The sequence below is a fragment of the Centrocercus urophasianus genome, unplaced genomic scaffold (assembly GCF_019232065.1).
Source record: "Centrocercus urophasianus isolate 14NV4802_14NV808 unplaced genomic scaffold, USGS_Curo_1.0 seq_47, whole genome shotgun sequence".
Lineage (NCBI taxonomy): Eukaryota > Metazoa > Chordata > Aves > Galliformes > Phasianidae > Centrocercus > Centrocercus urophasianus.
Genome location: NW_024885055.1, coordinates 1,951,322 through 1,966,614, shown reverse-complemented (window position 1 = coordinate 1,966,614; position 15,293 = coordinate 1,951,322). Strand labels below are relative to the sequence as shown.

The window sequence follows — 15,293 nt, the reverse complement described above, 5'->3', positions numbered from 1 at the left end:
ATTTTATTTTAAAATAGTTCTGTGTTTGTAAGCAAAGCTGTGAGGCACACATAATAAATAGCAATCACTTGTTCAGAAAAATCTTTACTGACTACCTCTAAGCTCATTTGTTGTTGGGATTTCCTCTCGAGAGCAGTCTTTAGCATCTATTTGTAAATTATGCTCATTGTACAAGTAGTTGTATGCCTGGAACTTAAAAAAAAAGGTCAGTGCATTTTAGAGTGGGTCCAGGGGCTCTGTACTGAAAATGCTGCTTTCTCCCCGAGTGAGAGACACACTTGGCAGCAGCCAATTGGTCACAGGTTAAATCAGGTGAAGAAGATATTTAGTATTCTGCTGAACTCTGAGCCTTCTTGGAGCTACATTTGCAAGAGGCTTTGAGGCTTACTAATGTCCCTACAACTCATCTCTGTGCCTCTCTTTCAAGGCTCAGCTGTAATAAAGCTCTTGAGTGCTGAGAACAAGATTTGCAGTGTCTTTAAGCAAAGATATTATGCTGAGTTATGGCCATTCCCTGTATTTTGCTTATTTGCCCATTTAATAACCTATACTTTATTAAGTGTTTAAATCAGTTCTGTACATTTCACCAAAGCGTTAAGTTAGTAATTGATAGGATAAATAGTAATCAAACTACTGGAATTGAAAATCAACAATACCTCGTCATGGTTTTAGTGTGCATTTTCATGCGTTTTAAAAAATGATGATGCAAACAAGAAGGTATAATTAAAATTAGAGAGAGTTCTGATCTGTTGACTGTAGAGATACATGTTCATTATTACAAGATTCATTTAGCTGATAAGCGGGAGTAACTTCATTTCTAATGGACCCTTTTTTTGTAGCACTGCAAAGCAGTTTATACCCTATTTATAAATAATGGAATAAGGACAGTCTCAACGTATGCTACAGCAGTGACCTTAGCAACAATGAATGCAGGCAGTGAATCCATTAAAAAGTTTTTCACTGTTGAGATTTATAGAATTGTTTGTGATTCCACAGCACACACCGCTGTTTGCTTCTCAGGAGCAGGCTGATGGCTGTGACAATCAGTCTTTCAATGAAGAAACATTTACAAAACATGGAAAGAAAATTCTAAAAATGACCGTGGAGCGTTGAGGTGTGCAGAGCATTTGTAAGATAGCTGTAACCCTCAAGCAATGGCTTTCATCTGAGATCTGATACCAAGGATTTTTGCTTTGTAAACCAAAATTTGAGTTTGGTGTTGGAGGGGAAGAGGAGGTTGGACCACAGATGCAATTCCAGCAAACACCAGCTGCAGGTATTCTCCTGAGTGATGGTGGAAGCAACTGCTTGTGAGGTTTGAGTGGAAAGCAACAGCACTGGAAGCACCTTGCACCTTCAAGTGAGAAATGTTCTCATGAGTCTTTCTGATAAGCTGTACCATCCCTATCACAGACCAGTGCTGTTAGATGTCAGTGCTTTCAGGACTCATCTTATGGAGGTTTAGATGGAAGTTTTTTGGGTATTGAAATTGTAATTAAGTATCACTGCTGTGTTCATACTCCATACAGGTGTTAATCAACCTCTAAGTGCTGAATTTCCACTGAATCTAGCAGTAGTTTGGTGCAGGTGTGCCTGTATTGAGTACAGGGCTGCTAGGGACTGCTCAGGGCTGGAGGTGAGGCCAGAAATCCCTCTGCTAATGTGAGATTCTGTCACTTCTCCAACTGCTTCTTTTTATGTCTGTTGTTGTAAAAGTTGTGCCTCCACATTACAGTTTAATTTTCGTCAGGCCAATGAAAAAAATCCCTATTTGTCAGTGAGGAAACGATGCAGACAGAACCTGAATACTGCACGTTGTGTCTTCATTGCAAATATGTCAATCTCTGTCAATGGCTGTCCTTGGTAAACGTCATACAATTATGTGAACAAGAACTACAGACATGCATTATGTTAGAAAAACAACACAGCAGTGAGAAATGTTCTTCCACTTGATTTAAATATTTTTGTAAGGTTAATGGAGCATTCATTTAACATATAGGGGCCCTTCCTAAACATGAAGTGGAAGAAAAAAGTTCCCCAGTTCTGAGTATTGTCCTGTAATTATTTGGTTTTGTTTAAACCAGAAGAACTGCAAACGTCCCCTTTCTCAGAGAAACTATGAGATGTGCAAGCCAGGCTCTCACTTATTTGCTACACACCTACTGCTTCAGAAGGGTCAGTGAGGCGGCAGGGCCACAATCTTCACTTCCTTTAAATTAGTACAGCAAATATTTGCAGTCGCTAAAGCAATATGTAATCAGTCTTGTTTCCAGAGGAGATTCATCTTATTTAAAAAAAACCCACAAAACAACAACATAATTCTTTTCATGACATAAATTTCCAGAAGAAAACGTCTTTACAAATAAAGGCTGTCTCTTTAAAAAATATTTTCCTATTATCCAACAGTTTCCCAAGCGAATGAATTGTCCTTATCAATTATATGGGACTGAACTTGCAGTTTATATTCCTATTTATCTGTGAATCAAGCTCTTTATTCCATGGCAGATTAATTCAGTGTGGCCCACATTTGAGAGAGAAAATGCACGGGTCTGATTTTGTCCTAATATTTGAAAAAGGGACAGCAGCTATGAGATACGCCTTGTTTAATTCTCAGTTTGTACGAGCACTGCTCTCTGTGGTTCATCAGCCAGGAGATTTCTGAGCCTTCCTCAGCTGTTATACGTGACTATGGAGGGCAGGGATAGAGAAATGTGGAAAGTATGAAGCAGGTGGGCGACAGTAACTTTTTGTAAAATAAAAACTATGAATTTCATAGTTTGAACTTAAAGCAATTATATGGAAATATATTTTTTTCCTTTTTCATACTCAGTGTTGGTGCTTTTCAAAACCTGTTCTATGGCATTCAGACTGACTAACAGTGTTATGAATGTGCCTTGCCAAAAGCTGTGCAAGTGTATGATACTGGGGAGCCTTACTGAGAGAGATGAGCTTTCTTAGCTGGCTGGTGTGATGCCTCCTGCTACATCTGTCCCATAAAAATGCCACTGCTTGTGGACTTCCAAGTCATTTTATGAGATAATGAGCTGGCTTTGACCCTAATCCACTGTGACTGAGGAACTGGGAAAGAATATTGTTGGAAAATTGCATCTCAGCAGTCTGTTGGAATGCTTTCAAGAAGTAAAAAAAAATAATCTTAAAATGACTTTCAAATGCAAAGGAGTTCCAGAAAGTGTTTTGAGAGGACTCTTCCTGAAAAGAGATAAGGCTGCAGTGGAAGAGACAAAGTGCTCCAAAGGTGCACAGGTAATAAGCAAAGACTACCAGCAAACTCATTTCCCCAGTAGAGGTTACTGGGGTACCCCCTTGGGTCTGTGCCCTGTGACATAATAACCTTGAGAGGATGGTGAGAAATCTTACCTGAGATTGTAATTAAGATTATTCTCAATAACTTTGCTCGCCTTAACCATAAACTGCCCTTCATCTTGGTATCCACCCACAAAGACTATGGGGCAGGATGTCTTCATGTGTGTTTATGTTAGGGATTCATAGTAGCAGACTTCTTCTCATATCTCTGCTGAAAACCACAGAGATGTATAGTCATTCACTAATGTGTATAGTTTAAAATGAGTGATGTGGATGGCTTCTACTGTTTTAATAAGCATCTTTCTCAGAGCATTTTGTTTTTGCAAGATGTGAAGTTACCAGAACTCTCCTGGTCCTGTATTTCAACTGCAGAAGTGCTGTGAATCTCCAGAGACCAGAGTCAGGACAGAGCTTCATGTGTTTTTAGGTCAGGGTGTTGTTATGATCTGGGTTGGTGGTGGCAGATGGGGAGGGGCACGCTGGTTGGCTGGCAGCAGTTGGTGGCAGCTCTAGTTTGGCATCAGACTGTGGGAACAGTTGATACAGTCAAAGGTAGGACCACCATCGAGAGGGGTAGAGGCAGGCTGGAATCATGAAATGGCCTGGGTTAAAAAGGACCACAATGATCATCCAGTTTCAACCCCTCTGCTATGGTGCAGGGTCACCAACCAGCAGACCAGGCTGCCCAGAGCCACATCCAGCCTGGACTTGAATGCCTGCAGGGATGGGGCATCATAAAATTGGACATGGACTAGTCAGATAGAGGGCAGCCTGAATATAAGCTAGCAGTGTGCTCTGACTGCTAGTGGCATCCTGGGCTGTATTAACAGGGACCAAGCCAGCAGACAAATAGAAGTGGTCCATCTTTGTTTGCTACTCGTTAGATTGCATTTGCATATTGTGCCCAATTTCGGGTGCCCCAACATGACTGATGAAAGGGAGGAAGGAAACTGAAGGCCATTGAGTGGTCAGGGCTGAAGCTAGCACCCTCGGAGAAGAGGCCGAGGAGTGATGAGATTGTTCAGGCTGGGGCAAGAAGGATTTGGGGGGTCCTGAGAGCAACAGCTCAGTGCCTGCAGGATGGGGCAGGCTCATTACTGCACTGAGTGTCTGCAGGATAGGAGACAAGGGCTATGGGCTGAAATGAGAGGTTATGGGGGATGCCATGAGGGCAGCCAAGTACAGGAGCAGGTTACCCAGAGGGACTGGACCATCTGGGAGGATTTAGAGTCAGTGGGGAAAAGAGATGACCCTGCTCTGAGCACGGAATTGGAATAGGTATGATCTAAGGCCCCTTCCAACTGAAATTATTCCAGCTTGCTTCATTCTATGCTAACAGGATCAGATGTCCGGCCCTTCCTTTTTGAGGGTAGAGTTGTTCTTTGGAAACTAGCAGCATTGTGACTGAAAAAAAATGCCTCTGCTGTGATGGAGCTGCTGGAAAGCAGATTGATGTACTGAGAGGAGGAGTTTGCTGTGTAAAAAAAAGTTCTGTACTTGATTTGGGTTCTCAGGGTTTAAGAAGGCTCTTTTTGCAGTTGAGCATTTTGACAGTTTTCTTTTCAAGTTTACATTCAGTCTTTAATGGTTGCTGTAATTTTACTTTTAAACAGCTCAGCTCTTCAAAGGCAGCAGTGAAAGAGCATCAGCTGAGGTCTGTCTGGTGATCGTGAGGGGTTCTCGGTGGCTCGTTTCTTCAGCTGTCATTTGTCAGAACACACTCATGTAATCTTAATGAACAATGTGCAAAGCCATTAAAAACTCAATTACGGCTTTCTTTTTACTACAGACGTGAGAAAATGCAATCATAAAGTGCTGATGTGTAAACACAATAGCCACCATCTGCTACAGAGCAGCATTTCAGTTCAAAAAGAGGGTATATGTTGCAGATGCATCAATAATAGGAAGCTTATCAAGGCATCATTATGCACCGAGCAGGGGAAAAATTGGAATTTATGGCCAGCTAGAGAGCACTTCATGGTTTAATTCCCCAATTTTCAGTGGTATGTTTAATAACTGTAAGAGAGTGCCTTTTTATGTTCACTGTCATTCGAATGGATTTTTAAAAATGAATTTATTTACCATCTTTCTTTTCTCCGTGCTTTTGACTGATCTGAACACAGCACATTCAGTTTTAGTTATTCAGGAAGGTGGCAAAGCCAGCAAGAGATTAATTAATGTAACCTGTTGGTTCAAGAGCACTAAAGTTAATTGACCTGATATTCAGCTGCATTAATGAGCATATACTTCTGTGTCCAACAAAAATAGAAATACCCAACAACATCCACACAGAATACATCACTTCTTCTCTCCAAACTTTCTTTTCCCATTTCAGTGTCTATCTGATGGCATTTGAACTTTCCAGATGGAGGTAAACAAAATAGCACTCAGTGTTTTTTCTACTGTCATTACTGTTCAAAGTCAGTCTAAATCAGAGTTTCTTCAAGGAATCTTTTGTTTTGTACAAATTCATGCCAGGGGAAATTTAAGGTTTTCAGTCGTTCATTGATCAATAATTTCCGTTTGTGACATGTTAATGCGTTCCCTAGGGCTTTATATGAGTGAGAAATGTGACAAATGGTTTGCTGGTGCCAGACCTGATTGTACCTCTTTTATTTGCACGTACAGGCCTATAAATTCAAAAGAAGTCCCATCAGCTTCAATTCTTTGCTCATGCTAAAGAAGGCTGTCAGACTCTGAATCGCGATGTGTCAGTTTTTATTACAGCTAATAAGGCAAAATACGCCTGTCCTTAAAAGGCTGCTTTGAACTTTATGTATTTATTTATTTATTGCTGCTGGGAGCAGTTGTAGTGATCTCAGAGCTACTGGTAAGCAATGTGTACTGCCCAGAAAAGCTTCACTGGCACAGACACAGAGTCAGTGCATCCCAGCTGTTGGTCCAGGAGCACACAGAGCAACCTTTGGAAGGTTCTTGAGGGTAGGGGATGGGATTTGCATTCAAGTTCACAGTGCAAAAAGGAAAATGAGAATCATGGAGGGCAGTGTGTGGTACAGGGTATAAATGATTCACAACAATGAGATTTTGTGAGATAGATGTTCTTGTACCCACTATCAGTTATGGCATGGGTGAAGCTTTAGTTTAACAATATCCCCTCCTAAGGGCAGGCTTGGTGTGCTGTGCACCAGCTTGACCCGGGACGAAAAGGGCTTTTTGTGGCAGCTGCCATCTGAGGTCTCTGTGGAAGTAAGGGCAGACAGAGATATCAGATGGCACAGTCAAGGATAGGAGCACTTTTCTGCAGCAGAGGCAGCACTAGAAGTGGAATTTTTTTTATCTCTACTCCTACTATCATGTAAAGCAATACCTCTCCTCAGGACTTTACTGGAGACAGTTTGAATTTTACAGCATTTTCTCTAGGCATGATGTGGGGTGTGGCTATGTGGTTTTAAGGCATCCATAAATCAGAACTAAGACAGTGAATAATTTGCAAATGGCAATAAATTTTTTGTAAGGCTATTCTTCCAGTTATGAAGGCTAATTATTTTGCTAAGTGTTTTTTGGTCGATGGATATTTTACTGGCTCACGTTGTGTCAGTCATTATGTACAGGCTCTGTACTCTCTCTAGCAGTTGCACAAAAGGCCATTGTCGTTCTGCAAATAGCATATGATTCATTTTTTTGTGGGTGTCAAAAAATAAAATCGTAATTATTGCTTTGAACTTTTTTTATAAAAGTTGATGTTTTTCTCCCAGAGGAATGCTCATTATTTTTATACATGAATCTGGAGAAGTGAAATCCTCCTTAAGTCTATCTATCATTGAAAGCTTGCCTAATGTACTGCAGTTCAGGACCTAATTGTGTTAGGCATTGTGCAGCTTCAGAGTCGATCTTTAGGGCAGGGATCCATCTATTATCCAAATACAGAAGTGTGAAAGGTTGAGGAAGGCACGCAGAAGTGGAATGATGTGTGCTAAGAGCTGATAAAAAATGGAACAGAAATGAATGATCTCTACTTTTCTTTACTGAATGTTTTCTTTGGCTGTACCATCACCCCTGTATCTCACATCTGGCAAAATTGCCTTCATCAGATTTTGTACTGTTTCCCAAAATGTCTCTGAAACACTGCAGGCGGTGCATTTTGCAGCAGCTAAAACAACAACAACAAAACCCTTCTGTTATTCAGCAGTTATACAGTGGCTTCTGTCTCTGATTCTTAGTAGTAGATTTTACTAGTGTTCTTATTTGATTTATACGGGAAGATAAAGCAGTCTACACATACAGACAGAGGTCATAGAATTGAATGTGTTGTCAGACTTAGAAACCAGCCCGTTGGATTTCCACCTTGCTGCCTTAACCAGCAGCTGTGCTGCCTTGCCAAACCTGTTGGTAACTCTGCTTCCTGGTAATAAATTATCCCAGGTCATCAAGTCTGAGCCCAAATCTCAGATTGTCACAATGTTAGTTTATTTAGGGTTAGTTTATTTAGAAGATTACTGCAGCACTCATTGAAATCTCTCATTTGACGAAGGGGATTTTGTGGTTGACTGAGAGCAGGAGTGTATCAACAGAGAATATTTGTCTCACCTTATGGACTTTGATTATTAGAGAAAAAATTAAAAGTTTGGACTCAGCTCTTCTGTTTCTTGAGCTCTTTGCGGTGAATCTGGGGCCATTGGGATTTTCAAGCTATCCAAATGAAAGATTGGATTGCCAGAGAGCACCTTGACTGTAGCATTTCTTCTTGTAAATCTTCTTCCCCAGCTCTGCTTGCACTGTGCTTGACTTTTCCAAGGTTTCTGGAGTGTGTGTGATTTCTTATGAAATATCCACTTTCTTCTGCATCCATGCCTTGAAGTCCTTTACAAAATGTATGTATATATATCACATAAACAGAAAAACAAAATCAAAAACAACAAAAAGAACAACCCACCAAAAGCAGTCGTGAGAAAGTTGCTGGTATCTGTTGACTTAAAAAAAAAAAAAACAAAAACACAAAAAACAAACACAAACTAAAACTAAAAACTAAAATGTATGGCTGTCCACTGGACAGAATTGATCAGAATGTTTACCTGGCTCATCTGAGTGCCTGTCAAACTGCTATGGCATGGAACTGGGGAAGTCGATAGGTTAGAAGTGAGGCAAGGCTTTTCAAACGCAATGTTCTGTGAACTGCAAGAGGCCAGTAGAGAAATACATTTGTAGCATGACTTGGCAGCTGCAGCAGGACTCTGAATGTCAAGAGGGCTGCATTTGATTAAAAATTATTATGCCTTGCTGCTGACACATAGATTTTTCCCCCTGGATCTTGGTATTTTCTTCAGCTTTTTCTGTGAACGTCTGTGCACACATAAAGCAGATCCCTTAAACAGAATTGAATCAAATAACTCTCATAACGTTTTTCCTTATTGCTAACATTTGTCACCTTGATGCATCTGTAAGGAGATGAGTTGAGACACGATGTGCTGTAAAATAACTGCTTGATGAATCAAAACACGAGTTCAACATCCAGTGCCATGGTTAATATGATGCAAGCTTCAGGGTTAACAAACTCAGAAATTGCCTTAGTATAGATTTTCCTCCTAAAATTCAGCCAGTCCTTCCCTCTTAGAAGTGTAATTGTCCTTGTTGCTGTATTGCTAGTTGAGATGTTGTTGTGCTAACAAGCCTAATTCATCCAGGTTCTGAACACCAGGTTTTCTTAACACCTTGCCACTTTCCAAAGCTTGTACCACAAGATACAGGGTTCCTGGGTATAGATTGGCACAAAGTTGGTAGGGACCATGCAGGCTAATGCCAGCTGAGAATCTGATCTTTTGTAAATAGTCCTTTGTATTCAATGTGCGTTTGGGAAAGTAGATATCTGGGGCTGTACGTGGTAGGAGAGCCTCATGGCTGCTTGAAGGGTAAATGTGATTTTTTATAGAGTGACTTTTTTATTGCAATTTTATAAAACAATAAAAGCAAAGCCGTATTTTTATTTTTAAAGTTATCTAATTAAGGTGTTATAGTGGCCATGAATCTATTTGTATTTATACCCTGTAATTTAGATCTCCTTTCTTTTCTGTTACCTAACAACTAGCATAAAATAGCTAGTTTGAGTTCTTAGGAGGAACTGTTTTGTTTCTGGCTTCTAAAGGAATCACTGACTTTTCCAAGGAAACTGCTTTAACTGAAAGAGCTCAGCGGATGTTTTGTATTCTTTCTTTCTTCCCTTGTCTGTGTATAGGCTCCTTCATGATGGTGAACAGCTCTGGACGGGCATCTGGGCAGAAAGCTCACTTGCTTTTGCCCACGTTGAAGGAAAATGACACACACTGCATCGACTTCCATTATTACTTATCCAGCAGAGATCGCTCGAGTCCTGGCTCTCTGAATGTCTACGTGAAAGTGAATGGAGGACCACAGGGCAATCCCATATGGAATGTCTCAGGGGTTGTTACAGAAGGATGGGTGAAAGCAGAACTTGCCATCAGTACGTTCTGGCCACATTTTTATCAGGTATGAGTTTGCAAGATTGATCTCACTTTTTCCACTGAACATCTGGCTGGGTGTGAGCTGTGAGCTGCTGTTAGCACTAAGTCTGCTGAAAATTAAATACAGTGTTTTTCATCACATCTTTTTTTGTATCAAAATGAGTTTTCATGTCGCAGTTTTATAGCAAGAGATGATGGAGACATCCTGACGTAATTCTTCTCACCCTTTTTCTTCAGATGTTCTCAGGTCACAGAGAAAAAGCTGGACAGATGAAGTAATTTATTGGAAAGTTAGAACCTGTTTGTATGTCATGAAATATGCATATAAACAGACTTGGATTGGCACTTCCCATGCACACAATGGGCTCACATACTTCTTAAACGGTGAAGACATGAGGACTCTTATTTTCAAATTTTTATCTTTTTATATTCAAGGAAAAAAAAAAAAATGTGCCTGGGAGGTAATTGCACCCTACTCCTTACAGGAAAATGAGAAATACATATTATAGTTAAAGGAAAAAAAAAGCATGAGTGAGATGGGAATTACAGTAAAAGAAACTATGAAAAGGCAGTGAATGCTCTGTGGATAGAAAACAGTAGGAAGAAAAGCTTTTTTTTTTTTTAATAACTGGGTAGTAGGTCTATAGAATCTGGGCTAAAGTAGAGCACTTTAATGTTCTGCCTCCGAAAAGGAGCAGAGGATTTCAGCAGAATAGATAAGAGCGCACTGTACAGGGTGAATGGGATGAAGAGACACAAATGCACTGAAAGTGGTGTTTTAAGGGCTGTGCACAACTTGTCACTTGCTCTGAAATCATATTAAAGTGATCAATACTACTTTCATATTGACATCAACCAGAATCTGCTTGGTAGTAGGTGCTGTACAGAGATAACAGAAATGATCTTTCACCCAGGTAATCAGTGCTTGAAAAACCTGGAAAAGACAGTCTGATCTCAAACTAAGAGATCCAACTGTTAGATATACCAATACCAGACTTCCTGAATTTTATTACATCTTTTGCAAGTCTTTTTAGAGGTCAGGTTTGCTTTTCCTGAGAAAGAAAATCCTTTAAATCAAAGAAGAATTTTGCACTGCCGCGCAAAAACGAAGAGCCTACAGGCAGCAGTGACTGCTTGGGAGTGGTTCCTGCCCACAAAATGCAAACACTCTCTCTCTTTTTCTCTCCATCTCCTCAGCCTTACCTTTTTGATGGATGAGGTTCCAGTTTCCTTCTTCTAACGTATGGCTTTTAAAATGTGAGGGTCTTTCCCACAGGTTGTGGGGGATCTGATAGGCTGTTCTGTCACTGATCCCTAATTTTGTACATCAGTTTCTGGAATCTGGTGGCTCTCTACGTTTAAGTCTAAACAAGAAAAAGAAATAATACAAAAGAAAGAAAACTTTAAGCTCTCAAAAGTGAGGAGGAGATACAATCACAGAGTTTTATCAAAATTATTGTTCTTTGACGTCGTAACCCTTGTGGCTAAAGGAGTCCAGAGGTGGCAGGGTGATAAAAGCTTGTGTGTACCGATGCCTAGGGAATGTCTCCTTTTACACTCACAGTCTAGATTATGCTGTAAGAGTGTTATTTGTCAGCTTTAAATCAAAACTGCACGCTCGGAGAACAATTTGTGCCCAAGAGGCCTGAAAGCATGTTCCGTATTTCAAAAGCACAAGGTAACGCAGGAAAAAAAAACAAAAAAAAAGTATTTCTCCTAAATAATGAAATCGGTGTCAGGCAAAATGTGGATTATTCTCTTAATGCACGACAATCGCACCATCAGGAATTGCTGTGTGCATTGAAAATTCTGTCAGGCATAAAAGTCTGAAGCCATTTGCCCTGGGTGGGAGGTTTTGACAAGTACTTGGAGCTTTGGAGATGGGAGTAGCGGCAAACCAGTGCCAGGCCTATTGCCAGAGGGTCGTGGTTTGGGTCTGGCACTTCTGCACAAGGGTTGTATGAGTCACCCACATCCAGAAGCACCCTGCTGAGGTATTCACGTGAGGGCAGTGGAGGTGTTTCAGCTCTGCCCATGAGTTAGTCGTGCCTTGATTCCCAGTCTGCGTGCGTTTTTAGCGTAGTGAGTAAAAGCTGTTATAGCTCTTGGAGAAAGGTAAGACGTGTTCTCTTGAGTTACTGCGTGCCATAAGGATGGACTTAGTCCCAGAATGCACCAAGAGCAGCACTACAGTCTGCCAGGAAGGGATGTTTTGATGTACAGCAAGAAATGGTATTGATCTATGCCTGAGGAAAGCTGTCGTGCCGCAACAGATGAGCCAGGCTACATCGCTAACACAGACCTTGCTGGTAGATAGCAGCAGTGAAATGTGGGCTTGTTTATAGGTGAGGAAACAACAAGTGACTTGGTAGTTGCAGTTCTCAGGAGCATTTAAGGATGTTGAAGAGCAGAGCTTTGCATTTGCCAGTTACATTAATTTCTGAGAACTTCCAAAAACATAAAGTATTGAACGCCTGTTCCTCAACCATTTCATTACATTTTCAACTGAAGTTAAAAGGACGTAAAAGAAATTCAATGTGAGATTTGCCAAAATGTGCCACCTGTAAGCATGGGTTTCTGCCTGTTCTTCACTGCTGGATCTCAGTTCCCTGTATTTAGAAAATCCAGGTGCTTCTGCTCTGCTCACTTTGACAGGGCTGAGGTGGTGCAAAACTGCATAAAAGGGTAACAGTGTAAAGATCTGAACTGGGAAATAAAGAGATCTGAGTATAGAGTGAAACAGCTAATAAAATACCCTGTCCAAACAAAACAGAATTGAGAGTGACCCCTCCACTCTTGTCAGTGATTTTGGTGACAGTGTGAATATGAAATCCATGGATTTAATCCATAGGAGCTGACACAGCTGCTAGTGACTCTAGGTTTAGGTTATTTTGTGCTCTATTAAAGACATTGAGCCATGTCAGTAATTAACAGAAGACAGTTCACTATGTGTGTGTTTCTACCACAAAGAAGTGGGGAATTTTTCTTTCCAAGTTCTTGGCTTTCAGGAAATTGATGTAGCAACTCAGCAAAGCTTATAACTTCTCACTAATGCGTAACCAAAGTAAGGTTTGGTAGCTATAAAGGGGCAGTTTAATCCTAATCTGAAGGGAGTCACAGTTGTTGCTGTGTGACCTTACCGGTAAGTGCCATTTTTATCATGAATGACTTTTCATTTATCTTGTAATTCCAATACTAAGGACATGCATTATATTTCTTGCTTATACAGTCTCTAGAAAGTACTGAAACTCTTGAACACAGGAAACATTTGTTGATGGTTTGATCATCTTCCAGATATTTGCTTCTTCCTCATATCCCTTGGACAACCTATTTTTTGCCCACCTTCATCTGCTGCAGAGCTCTTTTCTTTCAGTTTCAGTTTCTTTGTATTGCTAGCACCTGAGCTTTTCTTAGTTCGTCTTTTCCCCTTTTATTTTTGTATTCTAACTGTTTTTATCATGGCGTTTTTCTAAAGGGCTTCTTTTCAGGAGTGCTCCCAGTTGGAATGCGTTGAACTGAGGGAGCAGATCTTAAGATGTCATGGGAATATAAATAGAAACTAAATTAGGAAGCCCAAATACAAAGCAAAATGATTAATGGCAACCTGATTATGAAGTACATGTTGCTTTATTTCTGTAGCCTGAGCATGTGGTGATCAGCATTCAGAAAGTTGAATCTGTTGTTGTGTTAAATCTTCTGATGGAGGAGATGAAGGAAAGGCTCAACAGTGACAGGCTAGGAATGCCAGCTTTTATTTAAAGTGGAAACAGCAGTGTTGAAGAGTGGCTTGAGATAGTTAAGAAACTTCGTGGTGTTCCAGTAATGATTTTGGTAGTCACAAATTATCCTGCAAAAAGAATGGCTGCACTTGAATGCTGCTGCTACAGTAGTAAATGTGCCAGCTGAACACATTTATCAGCTCTGTCCTGGAAAACATGGCTGCAAACTCATGCAAAAACCATAGGATCATAGAATGGATTGGAAGAGACCTTAAAGATCACCTGGTTCCAACTCCCTGCTATAGGCAGGGACACCTCCCACTAGAGCAGGTTGCTCAAAGCCCCAGTTTAGAGTGTGGCTGACACATTAGTAAGAGAAAACAAAGGGGCATCTCTTTCAAATGCTGGGGACAGCATTCATTTCATTTCTGCACACAGAGTTAAGGATAGCACTTCATTCCTTTCCTTTGAGACGAGCATCACTCACTCGAGAGCTGACATTACCATATTCAGTGTTAAATGACCAGTCTGTGTTTTACTTTTTTCCTTTCCAACTCAACATTGTCAAATTCCCTGCTTCTTATAATTGTTGTTTGAGTAAACTTCACAATATTTAATACTATTTTTCTCCTGAATTCTATTTTGCTTATTTGGTAATAGTTAAATTAGTTTGAATTAGTTTGAATTTTATCAGCGTTCTAGGGTCCCCTTGCTTGCACCGAACTCTTTGCACGTAGTCTTTGTATTGTACTAACAGGACACTTCAGATCAGAAATAATTACACATACGTGTAATCAGTCTCAAATTAGTGGAACACTTTCCTAAATAATACATAAATAAAATTGGATGAAGTAGTGTACCATTAACATAGAGAAATATTACATTTTTACATACTCAAAAATTCTCTTCTGGTTCAATCTAGGGAAAGGCAGAAGCAACTTTGTTATTTCTGGGAGAATATTATTTCAGTCCAGTCATTAGAATCCACATCATCTCTTGCTCATTTATTGCTTTCTGGTACTGCAATGGCATGCATGTGAAAATGCAAAAGGTTTTCTCCAAAAGAATCCATGCAGTGTTATTGATATAATGAAATAAAATTATCTCACAAGTGGCATTCTACAGCTTTCTGGAATAAGATGCCAAATGATTCCACATCTGATGTTCTCGTAATGGTGCAAAGTGAATACAGAGTGTGTGTAAGCATAGGTTATATCTTTGCTCTTCCAAATGGAAGTTGTACATAGTTCTCACTAATCCTAATTAATGTTGCTCTGACTTTGTTTTCTGTATCAAAATGATTTTCAGTCTTTGATATTCGTTTTCATGCTGTACTGCATAGGTACCCTTTTGTTATCAATGATAAAATGCCTTGAATGTATCAGACATTGGAAAAAGAGTGGAATGTGGTGACTGGCCAAATGACTAGTGCAGTCTTTCTTTTTAAGAAAACCTTTTCTTTGTATTTCAGGTGATATTTGAATCTGTCTCTGTGAAAGGACATCCAGGGTACATAGCTGTGGATGAAGTCAGAGTTCTTGCCCATCCATGCAGTGAGCATTCTTTGTTTTTCTAACCACCTCAATGTGTTACATACTAAGCTTTGCAGTCTTCATACCAGGCTTTGCATTCTAAGGCTGTGAGTTACCCAATTCGGCCAACTCTAAAATCTTTTCTGTTTTGGTGTCCCCCAAAGCAACTAAAGACTGTCAGCCTTGTGCAATTAAATAACTTGACAATTTGTGCAAAAGGCAAAAGTGCTCTGAGGCTGAAACTTGTGCCAGGATGTTTGTGGAAGTTTCTCTTTGTAGAA

At 40.1% G+C, this 15,293-nt stretch overlaps 1 protein-coding gene across 1 annotated transcript in view; it reads left to right on the top strand.

The window, feature by feature from the left end:
• Window positions 1-15,293, top strand: part of PTPRT (protein tyrosine phosphatase receptor type T) — a 305,115-nt gene that overhangs the window by 41,171 nt on the left and 248,651 nt on the right. Inside the window, exons 2-3 of the mRNA XM_042834507.1 lie at window positions 9,515-9,786; window positions 14,952-15,033. Coding sequence (XP_042690441.1) covers window positions 9,515-9,786; window positions 14,952-15,033 — 354 coding nt within the window. The remainder of the gene's footprint in view (window positions 1-9,514; window positions 9,787-14,951; window positions 15,034-15,293) is intronic.